Source organism: Dipodomys ordii, unplaced genomic scaffold (assembly GCF_000151885.1).
Source record: "Dipodomys ordii isolate 6190 unplaced genomic scaffold, Dord_2.0 Scaffold5, whole genome shotgun sequence".
Classification (NCBI taxonomy): Eukaryota; Metazoa; Chordata; class Mammalia; order Rodentia; family Heteromyidae; genus Dipodomys; species Dipodomys ordii.
The window spans coordinates 19,534,039-19,559,039 of NW_012267221.1; the positions used below are offsets into that span (position 1 = coordinate 19,534,039).

The following is a 25,001-nucleotide window of genomic DNA, read 5'->3' on the forward strand; positions in this document are numbered from 1 at the left end:
TGTTTTTTTGCTGACAATTCTCTGTTAGGTTCCCATAGTTTTCCACTGTCAATGCATACACAAAAATCCATAGATTTTGTATTTTCAATGCATATACAAAAACAGGGTCATCTTGGACAATGAATTCTGAGCATAGCTATTATAAATACATATAAAAGGAGAAATAACAAAAAATGTCAGGAGATAGTCACCACTGTTGTGGGTTAGATGTCAATATCCCCAAACCCAGGTGAAAAGGTAACAGTAGAGTAGCATCATGCTCAGATGTCAAGAATAAATGTTCTAAGTTTTCACAGAAAAGTATGGTTTCCTCTCTTGTACTTGGGCTAGCATATATTATAGAATCTGTATATTGGACCTGGGTTGAATAAACAGTAAGATTTCCAGTGTGAATTCATTGCAAATATGGAAGCACATTTCTTAAGTCTGTTTCTGACAATGAGTCCTCAATATAAGTAAAAGTAGAAGGTTTAAATCCAATCCAGTGAGGAGTGGATAATGGCTCAAGTGGTAGAGTGCCAGCATGAGCAAGAATTCAGGGCCATTATCAATGCATACATGTGGGACATATATGTATGTATATGTGTGTATGTATACATATAACACATGTATATGCATGTTTGTGTGTATATGTACATACTCAGTGAAGCCATTTCAGAGTAGTTTCAGTATAAGTAATTTCCTAAAAGAATTTTCAGTATTTATATAACATTTCCCATATGTATTTTCACTTAATTTAGGGAGCTACCTTTCTAGAGTTTGTCACGTGTAATCTGAGGGTGTATGTGCTTAGGATGTAAACAGTACAGGGAACAGCTTGTGTCTTAGACTGTCTCCCTTTACTAGTTGCCTCAATTACCCTTTGTGAAAGTCAGGAAAGATTTTGTCAGAAATTGCAGAAAAAAAATTGCTTCTAAGATGTTAACTTGGGGTAAAGACCAGTACACCTTTCATATCTTTGATGAAACAAGAAAATGCCTCTAATAGTTTATATGATTCATGTTCTTTTGTTTAACAAAGTGATTATTATGAAAGAAGCTACTGTCCATTCAGCTGCAGGTACCTACTGGTTCTGGAAAAGAGACATATATGTGTATTTATGTGAGTGAATGCATTTAGATTGCTATTTAACACTTGTGTGGTTAACTAGGAACCCCTTTTCTCTTTTTCAGTGATTCAAAAGCTCTTCTCTTTAGGCTGTACTGACAACATTATTCCAGATGGTAACTGAGTTAATCATACATACCTACTCTATTTTTGTGAGTCCTGTGGCTGATGGAGTCTGTACAGTATCACTGATAAAAGAAGAATCTTGTTAAAGAATTAAATCCTGACCCTTAGAAACTTCTCTACCTTTAAAGTAAGAAGTTAAAGAATAAATAGCACTCAAGAAGACTTATATACCTGGTTACAAATGCAAACAAAGGCTGCAAGGTAACCTCCAATAGTGCTCTGGCCTCCATCCTACAGCTGGGGCTGGGTTTGCTCTGGGAAAGAAGATCCACATATGACTCCCTTGGGACTCCAGTCCTTATGTACTTCTACTGAGTCATGTGTCTGGGAGAAAATGTGTATAATATAATAAATCCCATCGTACAGTGGTGGTTTAGATTGAGTGTTAGAGGTGGTTGCTCATCCACTATGATATGGCCTGTCTGATTCTTATTCAGATGTTTTTGTAAATCGTTTTGAATTGAAATTAGTTCATCTATAATTAAATGACTGGAAAGTATTATTGATGAGGCGTTGTCTTATGATGTTGTTAGTTAGTTCATAAACAACAGAAAGTTTATTTCTCAGCATTTTGGAGGCTGGAAGTTCCAGATCAAGATATGACTAGAACTGGTTTCTGGTGAAACCCATCTTCTGTTATGTATGCAGATTACAACTTACAGATTTCACATGACACAACCCTTCTTCTGACTGTGTGTGTGTGTGGAGGAAGATAAGGGAGACAGAAAGGTAGGGGGAGGGAAGAGATGGGAGGAACGGATAAAAAAAGAGAAGAAAGGGGACAATGAACCCTGTTTGTTTAGAATCCACCATTATCATCCCATTCAACCTTAATAGCCATCTAAAGGGCTCCATCTCCTGATAGGCATGTTGGAGGTTAAGGCTTCAGCATAGGAATTTGGAAACACAAATCAATCCATATCAGATGCAAAAAATTGATATAATTTCTGTTGACCAAGAAAATAATTCAATTAAAAACCTGAGAGGTCTTGCTAGTTAATCGACAACATGGGGCTCTTTCAAATAAGAGACTTAATAGCCATTGTTCAATATATTAAGCCTGATTCAGAGGATTTTTCTGACCCCCCCGGTACTCAAATTCCCATAGTGTTTCCTTCAGTTTCCAGCTTGGTACTCACAGAGTATCTAAGGGAAGTAGGGGAAGGATGGTGTAAGAGCCGGGCTGGCCTGGGTTTGAATTCCAGTTCTGCATTTACACCAGCTGGATAGTTTTTAATTAACTATGTCTCTCTGAGATTATTTCTTTAATTACAATTACCTTCATCCATATATTAGGATGTAGGCTATGCTACTAAACATGTGTGTATGTGTGGGTGTGAAATAAATATATTATTTTTTTCACAGTGGTCTTTAATTTTTGTTGTAAATTCAAATGAACTATTTGTAAAGTATTAGATAAAGCATAATGCTGTTTAAATTAATTTAACTGGTTCCTTTAAAAAATTTTAATATGGATTGCAGAAAATAAGACTGGTCAGATAGCCATGCCTACAGAACAGTTTCACCCAGTGGTTCACATCTGCTACAAATCTGCCTTAAAAGTTAATGGATTTGATTACCCATTAAAATATCTATCTTTTCCTTATATTTTCATTTTCTTTTTATACATTTATTTTTTTATATCTCACTACTTAAGGATAATAAAAAGAAAAATATTTAAGTTCTGACTATAAAGACATTTAACAATACTTAAGAAGTATAACTGAAAAAAGAGAGAATTTATAATATGACATCAAATGACAGAAGAACACAAAACTTAAAAAATATATGACCCGCTGGGCACCAGTGGCTAAGCCTGTAATCCTGGCTACTCAGGAGGCTGAGATCTGAGGATCATGGTTCAAAGCCAGCCTGGGCAGGAAAGTCTATGAGACACTTAATCTTCAGAAAACCAAAAGTGGCGCTGTAACTCAAGTGCTACACTCACCTTGAGCTGAAGAGCTGAGAGATAGCACCCAAGCCCAGAGTTTAAGCCCCATGATCCACAAAAAAAAAAATTACATGACCCTTTGGGAATGCATATATGTTTTGTGTATGTGTGTGTGTGCATACAGTAGCATGAATGGGAGCAAAATGTTAACAATTTAACTTATACAAACAATGTAGGAGAATGCAGACCAAGGCTGATAATTTCACCAGAAATGTCCTGGGCAGAGCCATGTCAAGCACTGCAAAAGTTTTCTTTTTATCTACCAATGACAACATATGTGCAAGGAAATAGACCAACTTACTCCTAGTAGCTGTTGTGGGCAGAAGTGGCTTACATTCCTGGGCCAGAAATTAGATATATAGTAGTAACTTAGAGGGCAGTTGAGAGAAAAGCATGTCTCTAGATGTTATTTTACTACTGTTGATTACCTGCTTCAAATGGTTATTGTAATAATTAGAAGTAACTTATCAATGAATCCATATACACTGAATTGTGGAACATAACTGAGTGTTTAAAATCATTCATTCTATTTCCTTCTAGCACTGTCCTTCCTACTGAAAAATGTGACCCATAATCTAACAGTATCAGCATCATCCAGAGCCTTAGCCATGCAGAACTTTACCCCAGCCCACACCTACTGAGTCACAAACCTGTACTTAAATAATTTGGCAAGCTCTGAGCTGGCATGTTCTTTATAGATCTCATAAGGCACCTGCTGGCTACATTACCCTAAACAGTGACAACTCATTGTTGAAAACTCAATAGGATAAAATATCTTAAATTTGTAAAGTGCTTCATCACATTGTTCAAATGTAGGATGTGATGAGGAATGACTTACTCATGAGGTATTAGAACACCAACATTTTGGAGTCACTGAATTTTAGGGATTTTCAACATTGATAACATCCTTGGTATTATAATGCCATGTGGGGAAAGCCTTCTGTTTCTAGAAAATGTGCAACACACTTTTGAGGTCCAGAGATTTCAAGGCCACACAAAACTTACCAGCATTGCTGACCATCGTCAAGTTATGGAATCAACCCAGTTGTTCCTCCGTGGACATATGGATCAAGAAAATGTAGTATATATACACAATGGAATTCTACTCCTCCATCAAAAAGAATGATATTGTGCAATTTATAAAGAAATGGATAGACTTGGAAAAGTTATACATATTAAATGAAGTAAGCCAGACCCAAATACACAAGTTGCATGGTTTCCTTCATTTGGTTAACTAGAATGTGTCTATAAATCTACAAGTAAATATACTGGATGGTAAAAAATAAAAACTGGCACTTGTTAATTATGCATGTCTCTAGGCATTCATACACCGTGAGACCAAAGGAAGATATTCTTAGGAGAGGAACACAAAGGCACAACATCTGATCATATAAAATAGTATTTATTGAAATGAACACCAGCAAATGGAAACAAGGTTCTTTCTTTGTTGCTGTTTTCCTTTTATATTCCTTTTGTCTCATTTATTCATTTATCTGTCTTTTGGAGGGTAAGCAGGGCACAGAAATGGTGGGACAAAGACTGAACAAATACAAAAGTGATCCTCACTATGTTGAAAATGAACTACACAGCTCATGGATGGAAGGAAAAACTGGGAAAGAGCAAGGGAAGGGATGACATTGTACAAAAAGAAATGTCCCCTTTATCTGACTTATATAACTGTAATACCTCTATATCACCTTTATAATAACAATAAAAATGCATAAAAAGAAAGATGATCATATATCATGAAATGAAAAATATCATATACAAAAACAAAAAGAAAGTTCATAGAACCACCCTTCTAAACTGAGACTTTTCAGTGTATTTTAATCTTCATTATTTGTTTGTAGAACCTAAGTACTTCATCATCTTGTAGTCCTAATGATATTATTGTTTAATTTTTATGGTGTAATATATAGATTTTTTACATCAAATAAATATGAACATTATTCTGAAACAGATAACTAGAAAATGGAATTTTTCATCAATGGAGAAATTGATAAATGGAATGGTAACAACATTAAGGAATCAATCCAAATTAAAACAGATGTATATGATGTAGTATAAATGTCAAATTCTATATCACTGTTAAGCTATAGGTTAAATACCTCTTGTCTGAATTGCTGGACCCTAAAGTACTTCAGATTTTTTTTGATTAAAAAATATTTATGTAGACTTTACTTTTACCATGTGAATGTTCAGAATAAGGTTGTAGAGTCTGTACAACAAATGAGGAAAATCACTTTCTCCCAGATTTTTGTTTTCTTATCGAAGAACTAGAAATATATATATGATTTTATCCTCCAGTGTTGTCAAGTGATAATATGCAATATTGGAAAGATGAACAGTGTGTATGGAAACTGACATACCATCTGGCATTGTGAGAGAGAAGTATATATGAATACGTGTGTGAAAGCATTTATTATTAAAATATTTGGCAAAAAAGAGCTGAGTTTGGGTCCTAATGGCTCTGTCCAACTCAGCCCCCCCAGCCTTTGCTTTACATGAGGTGGCTGGAGCTCATGAAAAACAGACCTTGTCCACTGTATGGCCAGTCAGGTAGCAGGTTCACAGTAATGATGCACATCTGATACACCTAGGGTTTTAGAAGCAGAGCAGTAGCCAAGATGTTCTAGCCAAGATGCTCGTAGAGGAAGGAGAGCTCTACGCTGTAGATCTTTCTGGGTCCTGGACATCGTACCTTTACTCTCCTGCCTGAAATCACAAGGGATGGTCACATAGAAAGAGATCTTGTTTGCACCTTTACAGACAGGTGTGATGGCTCCCTGTGATCTCCGGACTGATGTATTCAGAAAACTACTTCTAGGTTTGTAATAAACATCTCATCATTTCCCCTCAGGGACTTCCAGTTAATTGTGGATAAACAATTTGATCAAAGAAAATGGCAATAACCAGCATATGTACTGTACTGTAAATAGATTTGGGCGTGCTATGTTCATACTTTAAAAACATAAACGTGTATTTAAAAATAAATGTTGACCTATATTTATATCTAACATATACAGAAAGACAAAAATGATAATTAAAATAATATTTGGGTTTTTTTGCCAGTCCTAGGGCTTGAACTCAGGGCCTGGGTGCTGTCCCTGGGCTGTTTTTGCTCAAGGCTAGCGCTCTACCACTTGAGCCACAGATCCACTTCTGGCTTTTTCTGTGTATGTGGTACTAAGGAATCAAACCCAGGGCTTCGTGCATGCTAGGCAAGCACTCTACCACTAAGACACATTCCCAGCCCATTTTTGTTCTTTTCTATATATTTTGTATCTTCTTCAGTGAGCAAAAATTGACTATATCGCTATAAAAATAGAATAACATAAACATTTATATCATTTGACCCTAACATTCACCCCCAGAGATTAATAATAAACACCAGTATTACAGATGAGAGAAATGCAGAAAATAAATATATAGCTCACACTCAGGAATTCAAGTGCAGTGAAATTTAATGATACATGTAGAGCTGGACAAATAGTAAATGGCAAAATCAAGGGCAGAGCAAATGAAAGAAATTGAATAGTGCTTGAATAAAGCACAACTTCAGATATCCTTTAAAGGTATGTCAGACCACAAATACTAGCCTCCTGAACATAATATACCCATTATATAGATCTGATGATGGCGAGGGGATATACACTTGTATATCATGTATATAGAAATGTATACTCGAAAATGTTGGTGATTACAGGTGGCAGATGAAAGAGTCTGATAAATACAAAAATATGAGAAAGTTTGTGTTGGTATTATTGGAGAGTTCAACTGTTTAAATCCATCTGAATACATCCTTGATTATTATAAATGCTGAGAATCTGTGTGTATTCTGAGATTCTATTTTTAGTTATACAGCTCTGTAAGGCAGGTTGATGTCATCATATTAGGAATGCTTTGTCATACAGACCTGACCACAGGTGGGGAAATGGAGTGTGCTGTGAGGGTTAGTCTGAGCTGTCCTATTGGTACGTAAGATATATATCTATATGTCACTTAATCCTGGCAAGGCATGAACAATATTGACTTATTCCACCTGCCTTCAAACTATGCTCCTCAGATCCCAGTCTCCAGAGTAGGTAGGATTACAGGTGTAAGCCACCAGCACTTGGTTTAACAATGTGGGTTTGTAAATGTTGAATTAGAGGTAGGACATTTTTTGCTTAGTGAGTAGGATGATTTGTATCTAATCTTGGTAAGACCCTAGCGGCTCTGTTGTTAAGTATGGATGCATCCTCAATAGCAGGACTATATCTGTGACCAGCAGACATCCCAGGTTGAAACTTGATGCAAAAGTGGTCTGAGATACTGCCAACTGAGTTTAGAACATTACTCAGAGAGCCACTATGCTTTAACATCCTATTCCTAGCTGTTTTTAGTCCTATATTCTCACACAGGTAAACTATTGAAATCATTGGAAGTATTGGAATCATTGGAAACATCTCTTATCTTCTTAATGCTATTCTAAAACATGTAAAACATATTTGCTATTGTTTTTCCAGACTCCCTGGTTGTGGAATACAAGGCACTGCTGGTACAACTACCCCTACCAGGTAAGTAGACCTGCCCATCTGGGTCATACATAGTGATCTTCCTTAGGTCAAGTTCATGGTTTCTGACAACTGTCACTTACATTTTAGCCCCACCCCACTGATTGATTCTGGACATGATTTACTAAGCAAAATAGTTTGTATGTTCCTTTGTATTCAAAATCAAAGCCCAATTGCTTTCTCCAATGGTGTAAACTTAGAAGGTCCACTTTCTGTAGATTAGGATTTAATCAGATCAAGGGAAGTGTGATTCTTCTTTGCCTGGGTTGCTCTGCTTCTTATTACAGAGCAGAGTGACAATGTGATGACAGCACAAGCTCCAGCTGCAAGTGGGAACAACAAGCAGGAGCAGCCATTCAGAGTTCATCTCACTTCGTAACTCCCGGCAGCCTTTAAATATGTAAATCAAGCACCATTTTCTTCCGTGCAGAAAAAAATGAATCTATATGATTACATATAGATGGTTTCTAATTAAAATTCTATATTACTAAAGTGAGATTAAGACATGTCCCAGAAATGATCCTTAAATCATTTTCCATGCCTGCCTACTGACATACCTTTGCATCAATCCATGAATTCAATCATATTAATAAGTGTTGTTGTAGTTGCCAGATAAGTTTGCATTTGAATGTCAGTGATAGAGTCTGTCTAAGAATTCCTAGCTAGGAAATTCCTAGATTAACTGGGAGATGTATTATGAGAAAATGCAACTATTTTTATGTTGGCAAAATAATGAGACATACATTAGAGCAAGCAGTTTGTTTGAGTTTGGGGTTGTCCTTTAGGTGTGCAGATGGTTAATGGGCAGCAGCACATCTCTGTCACAGAGTGACAACCTGGGTAAGGACTGGCATTAGATTCTCCTTGGGAAAATTCTTGGCTATAGGCCCTGGAACTCAAGTTGACATTTCCATCCCCTTCAAGCAGTTTGTTTAGATTGGAAAAATGCAAATAAGTCACAGGATCTGGTTAGAGAAAGTTTAGTACACAAACTACCTGTTATCACCTGAGGCAGGGCAGAAATGCTCATGTACCATCATTGTAATTCTCAGAATTCAGTTATAATTCTCAGGCCCAACTTCTCTTTTGGTGTCTTAAGTACTTGGAATGTTGTCATTTAAGGCTTTCCTTGTACTCTATAATAGTATACTGAGTAGATAATACACACACACACACACACACACACACACACACATTTCTATTTATAAAAGGATTTTAAAGACTGCTACAACCTTAATTGGAATGTTAGCCTAGCAGCTGCTGTAAGACCTCATAGCTAGCTATGAAGTAAGTTCTACAACATGGAAGACACTGAAACAAACCACTTGCAATGGGATAGCTACTCTCCTTAACTACCATGCAGTCAAAAATAATTTCACAATCTTGGCTGGAACTGAGCAATTACTTGTTTGAGAAGACAAGTTGCTATGACTATGACAAAAAATGTAGCAGCAGAAATTCAAAAACAGCACTATCGACTCAACACAAAAGGTTGAGGGCCTAGCAGATATCACTGTTCTTAAAAATAAAAAATAACTGTGGAAGGAAAGATGTGGAGAAGAATTCTGACCAAGAATTAACTTCCACTGATGAGGCAACATGGCCTAACCTTGAATAATTCAGCATAAGCCTCCCAACATCGAGAATAAATCCATGTTCTCTTGATCACTTGGGAACAATGGTCATCCTTGGCAAATACATATATTCAAAAATCTTAACAGAGTTCTCTTTGCATGTGTATGGAAGGATTAAACACTAAACATGTAGTTGTTACCTTTATAATTATAGTGCTTTGTATATAATTATGTTTAGTAGATTGCAGTTCAAAGTCAAGTTCAAATTTCCAGAGTACTTTGAAAGATTGAACATGCTCATAAAACATATTTATTATGCTTTTAGCATATATATATATATTACACAAGTAATTGAGATTTTTCAGATTAAAAAATAGTAGTGCACTTGAAGGTTGTTTTGGCATACTCCTCCTCCTTGCATTTGTTATATTTTTCCATATGTATGTTTTAAGATGAAAATAATATAAGGCTGCACTCAATTGACCTGGCCTCATATAGCTTGTTACAAGGAGCAGATGTTAGACATGAGAACCCTGATGCTCAGGTCATGAGACCTCACTTACGCCGAGACACGGACTTGGCCTCCTAACCTGAATTAACTGACAGCAATTTCCTGTCAACTCTATAATTTAGACCTGGAATGAGAGTACTAATTTCTTAGAGGTTTCATGAGAATAAAGAAGTTAGCATGTGAGTGAGCTTCATGAGCTGCTGAGTAGTCCATGAATATGGAAATTAGAGTACAGTGCTCTCTTGTGAACTCTACAGTTTCTCAATGTGATCTAACTTGTACTTAAGAACCTTCTAGGGCTTTTTCCTAGTTGATGATGCTGAGAGAAAGAAAATCTCACTAAAATTGAAATTTGACCTTGGCTGAAAGGATGCTGAAACCAGGATCCTATTTTGAAGACTATTCTGTTCACATCTGCCAAAATATCACTGTGAACACCTTCAAGCTTTAAATGGGAAGTTGGTGAGAAACATATTCTCTCCATGGTGACACTATGCTTAACTTACAAAAAAGAAAAGATGCTTTTTCAAGTCATGTCAAACTGCCAAAAAAAGATTGTGTTCCCTTGTTAATCTCAAAATCTTCCAAAGACCCCACCTCCAACCTCCATCAAATGGGATACTAGGCCTCAACAAATAAACCCATACAGAGGACATGAATTCAGCCATAGTCATGCTCATTGTCACTTAGAGTTTAGACCTGCTTTTTATTGGTATAAACTTACCATCCCTAGAAACACTGGGGAAGCCGAAGGAGGAGGTCAGACAAGGGGAATTTTAGAAAAAGGAGCCTTTAACTTGAAAATATCAATTCATAAAAGGGGGTGTGGGTGTGGCTTCAGTGGGAGAGCACCTGTCTAGTAAGAACTGAGTTCAATACCCAGTACTACAAAAAAAATCCTGTAATGTATTTTGTTGTTAAAAACTCTGAGCTGGACAATTTCTTTCCTTGATACCTGTGTTTAAGTAACTAAGCAAATGCTTAGCTTCTTAGGATGGGCACTCATGCTGTTACTGGGATAGAATGCATATGACACCAGTCACATTTACTATATCTAGTATTAACTTGTGAGGAGAGGTATGTTCATGGTTGCCATCAGTTGTAAAGGTTTTTCATGGTAAACTAAAACATTCTATTCTAATCACAGCTCATCAAAAATGTTTCTGGAAAACTTGTCTGTAGTAGATGTATGTGCAAAATAAATATTTCTGACTTCACTAACTCTGTAAGCTCTCCCACCCCTAAGTCTCTGAGGCCATTAAAGCATGATCTCCCCTACCCCAGTCCATTTTTACAGGTAAGTAAACTAAAGCCCAGTTTTATACCCAAGCTATGGAGCTGGTTCTTCATCTCACATATCCTTCCTGGGTGCCCAGTCTGGTATCTCTTGGAAGCCTTTCTGTCCCTCTGATCTTTTTATAAATAGTTTTAAATCCTTGTACATGTCCTAATAACAAACAATGCTTTCTGATTACTGAAGAACTTGAAACTATGCCTCAGTGGCCCATCTGGGACTTCAGTTTCTGTCACTTACCTTCCTTATCCCAGTACATCCAACTCTGATAGATATTCCAGTATTATTCATACTATATATACATTAGATATATTTTTCAAGTTGCCTAAGGAGTTCTGCAGTAACTCATGTGAAAGAAACAAATACTATTGTGAAAATGAATAAGGAATTGGAACCCAGAACTATTCACCCTGGTTAATGCATTTTGGGTTTAAGATGAAAAGAAAAAAAAGTCATTGAGCTATGGATTAGAGGTGACCTTGAGAGCTCCCCTATCCACAAAGAGAATAGGGCAGGTACTTCATTGTGTAGCATGAGACCATGTTACCTTTTAGCCCTGAGCTTGACCTGTTTGGGATACAAGTTGGGTTCCCTATTAACTATCCATTTTTCCTTCTTTCCTTTCATCCTCAGCCACTGACAACTGACCTTCACTACTATTACATCTTGGAGCTGTCATTTTATTGGTCTTTAATGTTTTCCCAATTCACGGATATCAAAAGGAAGGTAAGAGTGGCTGTCATAAAGGCTTGCAAACCTATCTTTAGCAGCAGGTGAGTATAGTCTCTAAGACACTCACTTCTCTGCAGGCAGTGCCTGATTAAGCACTACTTTCTGCTTTGTTAGAGAATACTTACTATGTTTGTGAGACTTTATATTTTACTCCTGTTTCCCTTCACTCTTTCCCTCAAACTCAATGTTCTGTTCTCTATGCAAAAACAAGAGACCTAATAAATCCAGACAGCAGTAATTTTCTCAGTCTGCCTTTCAAGTCCCTATGTTCTCCAAATTAAATAAGAAAGGTGGTTTTGTGACTCCTGTGAGTAAATGCTCCGTGTTGCAGACCTGCAGAATGAATTCCTCGATGAAAGTATTATCAAGTGTTAAAATGTATTTCAGAAATGCAGTCTTCCTAAAGGAATTGTTGTCTGGTTTCACCACTCCCTGTCCTGGACTACAATGGCTTTTACTGAAAGTACTCATGATGCCCTGAGTGTTAGGCCGTTCTTTCTGTTTCCATTCTACCAGTCTCTGGGAAGAATTACCCTGGGGTTATTCACTGCTTGCTTTTTATTCAACACCATTTTCTCAATATTCCCGCACTGGGATTAAACCTTCAAAGTTGCTTCACTGGCCTCCATCTTAATGCCTGAGGTGCTACATATTTTGGTGTACCAGGACTCCTGACACAAGTTACAGGATGATAAAGCCCTGGATGATGAAACTTACTTATACCTTACCACACTTCCAAACATGTATAATTCATGTGCCAATAAATCTCAAATGTTTCTCTTCTGACTCAGATTTTTTGGAGGGTTCACACTTCCACATTTCTAGTCATAAGGAATAGTATTGTATTCTTTCTTTGGTTGTTATATTATTTAAACTTCGTAACAACTCCAATTCTAATTAGAAATTTGCTTACATTTATTTTATAACCAGGGAAACTGAATCTTACATGCAAAATGTTCCCAACTGAATAGATGATCAGCCCATTTTGTTCTTTCTCCAATAATCCTTCTAACAACAGTCAGGAAGCTGGGGTGTTTCCCCCTTCCTTAATGTCATCGGCACCTATAGTCTGAGTCTTCTCTGCATTCACCCAGCCTTATTATAATAGCTTCCTAATGGTCTGTGTACTGATCATCATTCTTATCTGCCTGCTAAAGAATGTTTCTAAAGTCTTCAAGAAAAATCCCAAACTACCTCAAGTAATATTCAGTACTGTCGATAGCATCTCTTCCCCAGGTCTGTTACCCTCGTCCGACACTCACAAGTGCTAACTAGAAGTATCTTCTCACTTTTGTCCCAAAATATTCATTTTTCTTGTGCATCTTCATTCTATGCAAAAACTTGCCTGTAACTAGACTATGTTCTTATTTCTCCCTTGTCAACAAACCAGACCTAGCCTTAAAGTAACCTCTTCTTTGAAACCGTATTTTATCCCCTCAAAGGATGTTACTATAAGCCTCGCTGTGTTTAGCTCACTTACCATATTGTGTCTTTACAGTATGGCAACCTGCCCCTCTCCTTTCTCTAGTTGTGGAGGAAATGGAGAAATGTCTTAGTTTACTCAGGCTATGATAAGAAATTATTATAGACTGAGTCAGTTACAAACAACAGAAATCCATTTCTGATGTTCTTAATCATGGTGGTAAGATTCAATGTCTCTAAGATGGCACCTCCTTACTCAGTCTTCTCATGGTGGAAGGGACACGTGTCTCTCTGGAGGCCTCCTTTATAAGAACACAAATTCTATTCAGGCAGGCAAAAAGTATTACTTCGGGGTTGAGGAGTCCAACAGGAATACAAACATTTAGTCTATAGCAGCAGGATATGTTCCTCTTTGCCCCCCTCGTGACTATCAACACACCCAGCTGTGGTAGTGATTGGTGTGCTTAGGTGTGAATGAATACATAGTCTCAATTCCTTTGTAGACAGGACTGTACATGATGGTAGAGCACAGTACTTTAATATATCATTCTTGGTTAACTCACTAATCTGCTAAATTTGTATCCAAGTGGCAGCTGAAAAGCACATAGGAATTTAGAAGCCTACAACCTGAGTCCCCCTTCCTAAGAATGCTCTTCCTCTTTCTAGTAGTAGTGACCTGCATGGACTGGCAAAACCAGTCTCTCCTGACATTTATGCCTGCCAGGCCATAGTATATGCTCTCAGTCTTCAAAACAAAATGGAGAGTCTCGGTCAGGTCTAGCAAAGGCAGAGTGGATGACTCTGCAGTAACCCACAGTTCATCAGTTCCCTTACAGATTACACCAAACACACTGGGGCAGCTTCTAGAAGCATTTAGAGACTCTTCAGCAAAGACATCCCAAATGGATCTCCGCTGTAGTATGAGCAACAGATCTTACAAGCTGATTTTGTATGTGCCATGTTCCATAATAGGCCCATTTTTATGTTTTATACTCTTTTGGAGGATTCCATTTATCCTGAAGGAGTCCGTTTATCCATTTATATATAAAACTTATAGAACAAAACAAGAAGAGTAGAACATTCGTTCTCTTTCTTCAACCTGAGAAAATGGATACCAGGAAGTCTGTGTGGGTTCTCAAGGCCAGGAATGTGGGAATGAATTAGAGCTTGTGTTTGCCAGACAAAGGTCGCCGTGACTCATACACAGGTGTGATACACACATTTCCTGCCTACCTCTGCCTCTACCGCACTGTTGACATGACAGTTCTTTCTCGTTTCATTGGTTCATCTTTTGTTGATTAAGAATTAGGAGTACCATCCAGAGACAAAGAGATTAATCAAGGTAGGAAATTCTCATCCTTTGTTTCCGGAAACTTAGCCTTTATTTCCAGAAGTTTAGCCCTCGCAAGATATTGCTGTTCAAAAAGGCACCAAAGCCCCTCCACTCGCTTGAGCTTTCTCCTTGTACTTGTAACCCACCTTTCAGTGAGCCAGTGGAGCTCTTCATTGCTATAAAGCCTATGACAGTGATCTCAGTATTTTCCTAGATGAATTGCATTCAAAGGTTGAAATATATTGTTTTGTGTGATTTTAGCATATTTGCAATCAGCAAGGAAAACTTACAAAAGATCAACTTAGCTTGAGACTTGGAGGACTATACCCTATATATCTTAGGACTGTCTATATGTATTGTCAATGTTTGGAAGTTAATTTGACTTTTTTCAAGTCAACTCTGATGACTCCTTTTAGATGTCCAACACTTCTCTTTTGGGAAAGTACTTTTTGTATTTTGCTAGCACAGCCAGCTTATTGTGCTTTCTTGAACAGATTATGTGGCCACTACCAGACTTGCTTATTAGTTATCCCAGCTTGCAATAAGGAAAGCCTTTCCCTCGAGCCACCTCATTAGAATACTCTAGCTCCTGCTCTCCCCTCCTCCCAGAGGGCCCTTGATGGTCCTGTCCTCATTACACTCCCTCCTGGAGGACCTGCTCTTCTCACCATCAGCCACAATTTATGGAACATTCCAGTTACCAGATATACCCGCTACCTTCTATTCTGGAGCTATGAACTAAAGCGTCTAAAAACAACCTTTCTTCTCAATCATGAAATGATCAAGATGTTTGAAAATCACCATCAGCCATGCAATATGGAAAGCAACCTTTGCAGACAGGCTGTTGATGAGCCCGTGGAAAGAAGGGTCATTAAATGCTTCTTTGGCTCCCAGATTCAATGACTGTAACCTGGAATAACCATTTTCAAACAGGGGCCAAGATTTATAAGCACTAATCCAAGCTCATATATCAAACTCTCAAGTGAGGTTTAAACATCAATTTTATGGATGGTTTCACGAGTCTTTTTCACTTACCTTCATATTCACAAACCCTTTTACTTTTTCACTGTTGAAGAATTTCTGTTTTCACCAAGAAGCTATAGTTTGCCATGAGAGAGATGTTATCTTCTCTGTGTGTTGACAGAGCACATTGCCTCTTAATTGTTTCCAGAGTTGGTCCTTATTTGATTAGTGAAGAGAAATATTATTAATCTTACTAGAACAGAAGGACTGGCCAATATGGATATATTGGACTTACAATAAATTTTACAAAATATGTAAAATGTTTTTTAGAATTTCTCCTAGTTATTCTTTGCCTTCCTCTTTCATCTCATCTTCCTCTTTTTTTAATTAAAAAATAATTAAGATATCATCTTAAACCAGGCATATTCTTAGTACTCAACACTTTTGGCAACAGCTTTTTTCCCCCCAAGGCTTTCTGTCTTTTACAACTCTGTTCTTTGGCACATGTTGGTGATGAACATTTCTCCTGTGCATTTTCATTTTCCAAGGGAAGCTCATAAATACTGCTGTGTTGAGCTCAGAACAGCTTGCTTACGTCCAAACCTTGTGTCCCTTTAACCACGCTGCTATCTGGCTCTAAGGCCTGGGCCCTCAGCCCAGGGTTGGGCCCAGCTTATATCCAGGGAAGCATCCTTGGCAGAGGCCCAGGGCCTGCTGATGGAATCAATTTGTTCCTCTCTTGGTTTTAACCTGAGAGGGAAAAAAATGTTCCATCATGTATGGTTTCTTTTACCTCAGAGGGGGAAGGAAGCAAGATGGTTCTGTATAGCAAGAATCCTGTGGACAGGATTACTCTTATGCTTACTCTCTGGTAACTTTTTGTAGAGAATAGCCAGCATCTACTACTTTGAGTAGTTAGCATCTTTTGGAGCCCAGTCCTGGTGCACATCCTGCCTTTAGGGCTTTATCTTTGGCGCTTTAATCTTCTTAAGAGGTCACAGGAATGGCACAGAGTGAAGGGAAGGAACCTGCACAGCCTATGCAGTACCTGGCACCCAATGACCAAAATTTGGTTGAATAAAAGTAAAAACTAACACACTTGAGTGTTGTGTGGTGTGGTGGTGGTGGTGGGGGGTGTGTGTGCGTGTGCATGTGTGCGTGCGTGCATGCCCCATTCTGGAGCTTGAATTCAGGGCCTAGGTGCTGTCCCTTAGCTTTTTCACTCAAGGATAGGATTGTGCAGCTTGAACAACAACTCTACATCTGGCTTTTTGGAGGTTAATTAGATATAAGAGTTTCGTGAACTTTCTTGCCTGGGCTGGCTTTGACCCACTATCCTCAGATCATTTAGTGTCCTTACTAAGGAAACTCAAGGACTGAACTAATTAAGTTAGCTCCTCTTCATAATCATTCCAGCTACCTGGGAGGCAGAGCTCAGGAGGACCAAGATTGAAGGCTAACAAATAGTGAGACCCTCATCTCGACAAATATACCTGTTGTAAATGGTTCATATCTGTAGTCCCATTTATATGGCAGTCATAGGGAAGAATATTATGTGTGAAGCTAACCCTGCATGGTAAAAAGTTAGACTCTAGTCTTTTTTTATTGTGAAAATACTGTACAGAGGGGTTACAATTACATGGGCAAGATAATGAGTACATTTCTTATCAAGCATTGTAGCCTCCTCCTTTGTTTCCCCTTCCCATCCCTTCCCAGCCTCCTGAGTTCACATGGCAAATGTTCTGTATGTAAAGAAATAGGGGAGTAGGCACAAAGAAACACTATACCACAGGACATATTAGTGGCTCAAGAAAAATCACACATTTGTAGTTCTTTGTCCAGTGAATGCAAATAGTTACTTTTTAAAAAATGTTATTTCATGTTATTGTAAAGGTGATGTACAGAGGGGTGACAGTTACATAAGTAAGATAATGAGTACATTTCTTGTTGAACATTGTTACCACCTGCCTTGTTTTTCTCCTAACTTTCCTTCCCTTTTCCCCCGAATCCTCCCTCCCCAAATTGTAAAGTTCATTTCCAACATGGTGTCTTGTGAGTATCCCTGTTGTATTGGTTCACCTTTGTCCTTTGTCTCGCTATTTTGTGATTCCCCTTCTGTTCCCCAAATCACATAAACATACACAAGACACAGGGTACCAAAATCAACAAACAGTGACAATAGGAGATAAACCAAAAGGAGAAAAAAAGGTGAAAGAAAAGAGAAATAACTTCACACAGCACATTAAAACAAAAACAAAATTAGAAAACAAAAAATCCTCGTTCTATATCTTGGTGTTCATTTCAATTAGCATCATTTTATATGGTCATATGTACCTAGCCAATGAGCTATTGTGATCCTCTGCTAGGACTATCCTAGACATATACTAATTACAAGTTGCTTTTTCTCTATGGACCCCTACTTTGACTTGGAGGAAGGGCTGGAAAACTATGCGATCCCGCCTTGTGACTTTGGTAGGTTAACCCTGTGAACCAGTATTTTCCAAATGACCGGAACATTATGTTATAAAATCATGGGTGAAAGATGCGTTCCAGGAGCAAGCCACACCGTGGACTGCTGTAACAGAATAGGAAGTGATATGATGTGATTCTAGATCCCACAGTGCACTCAACTTTGAGAATATCTAACTTATCACATTTTGTGTACCGAAAAGAAGTAACATAACTACTCAGAAAGCAATTATTTAGCTATTAATATGCTTTTCCAACTATGTATTTGTGTGATGGTGCATTCTTGTCAAGTGCTTTGTTGTCAAAACACCTGACAACAGATTAAATGTATAACTAGTGGTAACAATCCAACTTTATTTTTTCACATTCATAGGTTTTGAAATTAGGGCCCTGTGCTTGCTTTAGCCAAGCACTTTAGCTCTTCCTGTTTTATTCGTTTTCAGATTGGATCTAGCTTTTTGCCCATGGACAGTGATCCTTCTACTTAGATCTCGCACATAGCTGGCATTACAAGTATGACCTTTACTGTACCCAATACATTTGTCAAAATGGATTTTCACTACATTTTGCTCATACTGGTCTCAAACCATGATCCTCCTGATTTCTTCCACCCACATGGATTACAAATAGGATTGCACCTGTGATTACAGGTACAAGAAAATATGCCTAGCCTTTAGTATTCAATTCTTTTTTTTCTTTTTTTTTTTTGTCATGGGGCTTGAACTCTGTCCTTGTGCTCTTCAGCTCAAGGCGAGTGCTCTACCGCTTGAGCCACCGCATGTACCACTTCCAAGTATTCAATTCTTTTGTATTAAGCCAGACATCAAAGACATTCACAATAACATCAAACAGTGCCATTTCCACTGTCATTTTGGAAAACATAGTTACTCTTCATAAAAATATTTGTTGAGCCAGGCACTGGTGGTTCACGCCTGTAATCCTAGCTACCCAGGAGGCTGATATCTGAGGATCATGGCTCAAAGCCAGCCCGGCCAAGAAAAGTCCATGAAACTCTTATGTCCAATTAACCACCAGAAAACCAGAAGTGGTGTTGTGGCTCAAATGGTAGAGTGCTTGCATTGAGCTGAAGAGCTCAGGGATATCACCCAGGTCCTGAGTTCAAGCCCCAGGACTGACTCCCCCCCAAAATTGTTGATATAGTGAAATTTGTTCTTTAAAGTAATATTTTCATTCTCAGTATAACCACTGAATGTAGTAAATACTGATAGTAAAAAATCCACATAAGCACTTTTTGGCACCTTCAAAGGTTTTGAAGAATAAAGGGATCCCCAGACCCAAATGTGCGAGAACTGCAAGTTAGATTAGCACTCTTCGCTACAAACACAACTCTGAGGCACTGCCTCAGACCTCAACTTGGAAAGCTAATCCACACCAAGGTGACATCTGTCCACTAGGAGAGAGGCAGAGAAGGATACAGAACTTCCTCTGTAACCTCATGGCTAGTGCTTGTCAACACAGGCATCATTCACCTTCTCTTTCACAGCTGCCAGAGCATGTTAATAAGCCACCATCTGTGATAGAATGCATCTCACTCCAGTGCTGTGGGTGGGGAGTGGAGAAAGGAATTGTCTGCAATTTGTGGGGTTAAATCTAAGGCTGCCCTAAGGACTGGCTTACTCTAGCAATCCACCATCAGGTGCCTTTTCAAAAACACAACTCTCCGAAGCATCTGACGATCTCAGTCATATGATCACTCCCAGGGCCGTCCTACAGCTGTCACATGCCTAAGCTGCTTGCTGACGTTTGTAGTACAGGAGGATGTCATGTAGCTTTGAAGCAATGCAACATGGCAGAGCACTTAGTCAGTGATATAGGTCCAGGGCTCTCTGGTCCTTCAATTTAGGGATACCCACTGTTCTCTGAGGTGCCTCTGGTCTTTGGGATATTCTATCTTAAATTGGAAAGTTCAGCTTCTTCTGAGAAAGCTTGGCCTATCCCTGAAACTATCTCCCTGAAAGCAGAAATTCCTGGAGTTTTTCTCTTCATTAATTCCAACAAGTCCATTCTTCTTCTTTCCTTCAGCCTCCTATGACCAGGGAACCCTCCTAGCTCAAAGCCATGGTTGGTTTCTGTATGCTTTCCAAATGTTCTCTCTGAGTCCTCCTCATAGTGTCTTCCCTCATGTCCTTGTTTCTAAGAGTCCAACTAAGGTGGTTGAGAACCTGAGCTTACAACCACAGCCTGCGCACAGATCTTACTATAGCCTGTGGCCAGGGTATTTATACAACACCTCTGTAGCCTCAGTCTCCATACAAAATGGAATTGAAAGTTGTACTTGCTTTCTATCTCAGTGACAGATGGAGTCTTTGGCACATGAAAATCAGTAGGCAAATTAGAAAGGGCAATGGGGAGGAGTTTGCCAGGCAGTCAAGAATGATTGAGAGCATTTAAGCCAGTAAAACCTGCATGACTAGAGGTCTGCAGGAAGATAAGAGGTAACTTCTAGTGAAATCTACATCTAGCCTTCTGGTGTTTGAGGAGGGACAATAAAGCTGATGGAGATAATGATCTCTCCTGAAGTCTTCCTGACAGCTCATATCACCCTCCCAACCTGGCTGACCTAGTTAAGATTTTCTTGATCTTCTATCTAAAGCACAAAAATTGAGTTCTGATTGCCCATTGTGAGCACCTTCAGCAAGGGCTTTGGAGTCCTGCGGTAGTGCAGGTTTTAATTGAGTCAGCCTGCCCCCTTATGGTCACTCTGTATGCTTTCAACTCAAATAGGCATTCTTTTAAAACTAAAAAAAAAGTTATACTTACATTTGTATTGTTTTAAGTAGTTGTACAAAGGAGTTACCATTCAATTAATCATGTTATGGGGGCAATGCATCTTGATTAATGTAACCTCTTTCATCGTTCTCCACCATCCCTCCCAGCCCAACCCCTCCCCTCAATTTTCTTCATTTTGTAAGATATATTGAATGACTCTGCCCCTCTTCATTTATCTACTCCCTTCCCCTTGACCTCCCCTGACATACACTCTCCAAGTGCTAGCTTTCTGATACTCATTTTGTTGGACAGTGAGTTAGTTTATCTAAGGAATTATACTGTTTGAATTTTCTCCTGCAAATATACTTCAGTTAATACATTTCTGTACATTTACATACAACCCATATATGTTTATTTGTACATTCACAAACTAGGTTGAGCTTCTACATATGAGAGAAATAAGGCATTTTTTGTCTCTCTGGGCCTGATTTACTTTACTTAACATAATTTTTCCAGGTCCATTGCTTTCTTTGCAAATGATATAATATCATGCATTCTAATGGATGAGTGAAATTCTAAATAGGTGGTCTTGATGTCATATAGTATTGCCAGAAAATGGGACTTTCATCTGTTAACCCATGTAGCACTTTAAACATTCTATACATCTCAGAAATTACCACCCCAACACACACACACACACACACACACACACACTCGTACATACACACAAACACACTACAAGCTATGCAGACTATTGCAGCTGGGCCAAGGGTAATTTAAACCATACAAAGACTTACAGATCCAGGCACTTGTGACTGGATAAGCCAGGTAGTGATATAAAACTTCTGAGGATCTAAAATTCAGAAGCAGCAGCTATGTATTATCAAAACTCATGTAGAGTCACTCTGCAGAATGCACTTTTGCTGGGTAGAGGAAGGAAACCATGAAGGGTGACTCAAGGGTATCACAAATCAAGCACCATATTCTGGCCAGGCCCAAGCAAAGTGATTGTGAACACTATCATATTGTTTTCTATTGCACAAATAAAATGCTATTGTCTCCTTTCCCACAGTAATAAAATCAATTAGAGATTAAATATTAACTAAATAATTCACTGTAGACAATATTATGAGTTCCTGATCTTGTGGCAGGACCATAAATGTTGCACAGGAGAAAAATTGGGTAAACTCTGCTTACACTGCAGATCCCCATTTCATTTCTGTGTTTCCAGAAGCCATAAAGTAATGGTGCCTCTAGTAGCAGAGAGAAGTCATGCTGAAACAAAGCAGATCTTTTTCCTTTTGGAGCTGGAGTAGAAAAAGGTGGGGGCCTTTCAGGTTGTCTTGTAGTTATAACGGATCTTGAGACTTCTGATGGAGGTTTCTGTTAGAACTCTTTATTTATAGTTTATTTGGATTTCAAAGTTAATATTTAATGGCATACTTCAGAATATCTGTGAGATATCTCCTACACATCCTTTGTCAGAAGAACATATGCTGAAGTTTACCGTAGCTATGCAATCACTGACTCTCAGATTACATGATTACAATTCCCATTCTGTGATTGACTCTGAAACAGGAGTTATAACATTTTTCTGCAAAGGACAGGTAATATTTTAAACTTGTGGGGCTTACAGGCTGTGTCGCCATTACTCAATGCTGAATCTGTAGCAAGAAAGCTGCCATAGACAAAAGCTGAACGAACAGGCTTAAGAGTGTTCTGATAAAACTTTATTTACCAACACAGATCTGACCTTAGCCTATTTCAATTCTGAAACAAAATAACTTATGAGTCTTAAAGAGTAGAAATGGTGCAAGAAGGGAGAAGAGGGGAAGGCAGATACAGAGAGAAAGACTGTGAGACAGAGAAAGGGAAAGGAGAAAGCCAGCATTAAAATATGATGCTGACCTTTTGTTTCCTAGAGAGCTTAAAGACCTTTTTGAGTGATCTGTCCTTAAGTTCCTAATTTCTAGTCACATGAGTTAGGCTGTAAGTTTATTAATTACCTATAAATTCAGGAAAATCCACACATGCCATTTACAGCTCTCCTTTGCCTCTTACTTTAGTAAGGTTTCATAGTCTTCACCATCAGTGAACATCTAAATCAGCCTTCAATTAAAATCTCATAGCTCTGGTTCCTTTTATGAGGAGCTCCCTAGTGCTCTTTACTCAGCTGCAAAGATAATTCCCAGAAGAGAGTGTGCAAAATAATACTTTATCCAGCAATGAAAATTTAAAGGACATTCTTGTTTGTGGTATAAATATGTCTTTTTAAGGAAAAAAAAGAGTGGATTTTGTTTCATAAAGGCATGTGTTTCCAGATGAATTTGGAAACTACCTCCAGAAGACAGAGCCTCATTTCAAAGACTCTTTACAGTGTAGTCTTCATGAATGAAGTTGTCTCCCATGGCACCTTTAACTTACATCTTCATGAGTAGTACATCTGTTTGGTTTCATGTTAATATCTTTAATGTAAAAAAAAGTCCCCTCAGAGAACTGAGTTTAAAATGCTAGTTATAAATTAATAGTTGGGGACAGAATTTGGGTAGCTATAATTTTACCTGAACCCATTAGTGGCTGACATGGAAATCAAACAGAATAGAACTGTTCTAGATTCCTTAAATATGATCTGTAGTGTTTAGAAACTCTGTGGCTTGATTACTTTTGGCAGTTACAAATAGGAGAACGGAGGGTTTTTCCCACCCTACATTGATAAAATCTAAATGGACAATTTGTGTAAGAACTGTTATTTGAATCCTTTCAATGCCTATTCTAAGAAGTGTAGAAAATTGTGACTGCATGGCTTTCATGGAAGGCATTTAATTGTGTCTGATGCTTTTGCCGCAGAAATATAAAAGACAAAAATCCATTCTTCCTGCTTTGTTCGTACTTATGAAGATATGGATAAGAGAAAATCAGTCTCTTGCTCTGGATATAACCCTGAACTCCACAATAATAAAGCAAATGTTTCCTAGAACCAGAGAATTTATATGCAGAAATCTGAAAAACAAGGCTAGTTGTTTTTTTTTTTAAAAGGAGCCTTCATACATTCAAGGGCAATGTTATTGACAGTTATGTTAGATATGAATTAGGAAACTTAATTATAAAGCAATCCTAATCCTCCATAAATGTTTTAATCAATTTGTATTAATTCATTTTAAAAAATGAAATAAAGAATACCAATCATTCAGACCTGAAGAATCGGAGATGTGGGGAGGATTTTCCTGGTCAGAAACATGGCTATCTAGTCTTGAAAATGTGCACATAACACAGAGGCAAATACAAACACACTGGACTATTGAAGTAAAGCACTGTATATTTTAATCTAGTTATGTTTCAGAAACATAGTAGAATAAGAGTTAATAGGTTAGCTGCACTTTAACTGAGCCATTGTCTTGAAGTAGCTTCTGTCTATAGAACATTGTATCTAGGTGATAGAGTCTCCTAAACATTGGCCTGGAGAGAATAAATTTCATGTTCCAGTGGAAAATGTTATCAGTGCCATTCTTATTATCTGCTTGGGGCATTTGGACTAGCTACTTTTAAAAACTGAAGGCACTCCTAGATACTACAAAGACTCTCAGAATTTTAGAACCAGCTAACACACGTAGGTGCCACCTGTGAGTAATTACTCATTAGCCTCAGAGGATAGTCAATAACCATCATTTCTGTGGCCCAGCAGGGACCACAGCTGAAAATTGATATCCTTTGGTGGAAAAAGGGGTAGAAGAAGGGTCAACAGATGTGTGTGTGTGTGTGTGTGTGTGTGTGTGTGTGTGTGTGTGTCAGAGAGAGAACACAATGCTCAGTCTGGCTGTGGTCAGTTAGAATTGATTTGTGCAAGGCAGGTAATATTTCCAATAGTGGTATTCACTGTCAGTAATATTTCCAATAGTGGTATTCACTGTCAGTGCAACATGACTAGTTTGGAGAATGGAAAAGAAGAGAAACTACTGCATTTCACTTAAAAAATGATCTGACCTCATGTAGGAAACTAGCATACTATTTACCTCAGTAAATATAGTTATCTATACATGAGAAGCACTTTCCAGGAGAGAAAATGAACCCCAAGCATATTCACCAAAGTGTAGACAAAATGATTTAGACAATTAAAAGTGTTGAATCTGAGTTTTTTATTGTGAATATACTGTACAGAGGGATTACAATTACATGGGCAAGATAATGAGTACATTTATTATCAAGCATTGTAGCCTCCTCCTTTGTTTCCCCTTC

The 25,001-nt window shown here is 38.1% G+C and overlaps 1 protein-coding gene across 2 annotated transcripts in view; it reads left to right on the forward strand.

Annotated features, from left to right (window-relative positions):
* The window catches only part of Cers6 (ceramide synthase 6), a 278,071-nt gene that overhangs the window by 205,604 nt on the left and 47,466 nt on the right, over nt 1-25,001 (forward strand). For both annotated transcript variants that reach the window (XM_013028016.1, XM_013028023.1), the window contains exons 5-6: nt 7,693-7,743; nt 11,753-11,845. In XM_013028016.1, the coding sequence (XP_012883470.1) occupies nt 7,693-7,743; nt 11,753-11,845 (144 nt within the window). The remainder of the gene's footprint in view (nt 1-7,692; nt 7,744-11,752; nt 11,846-25,001) is intronic.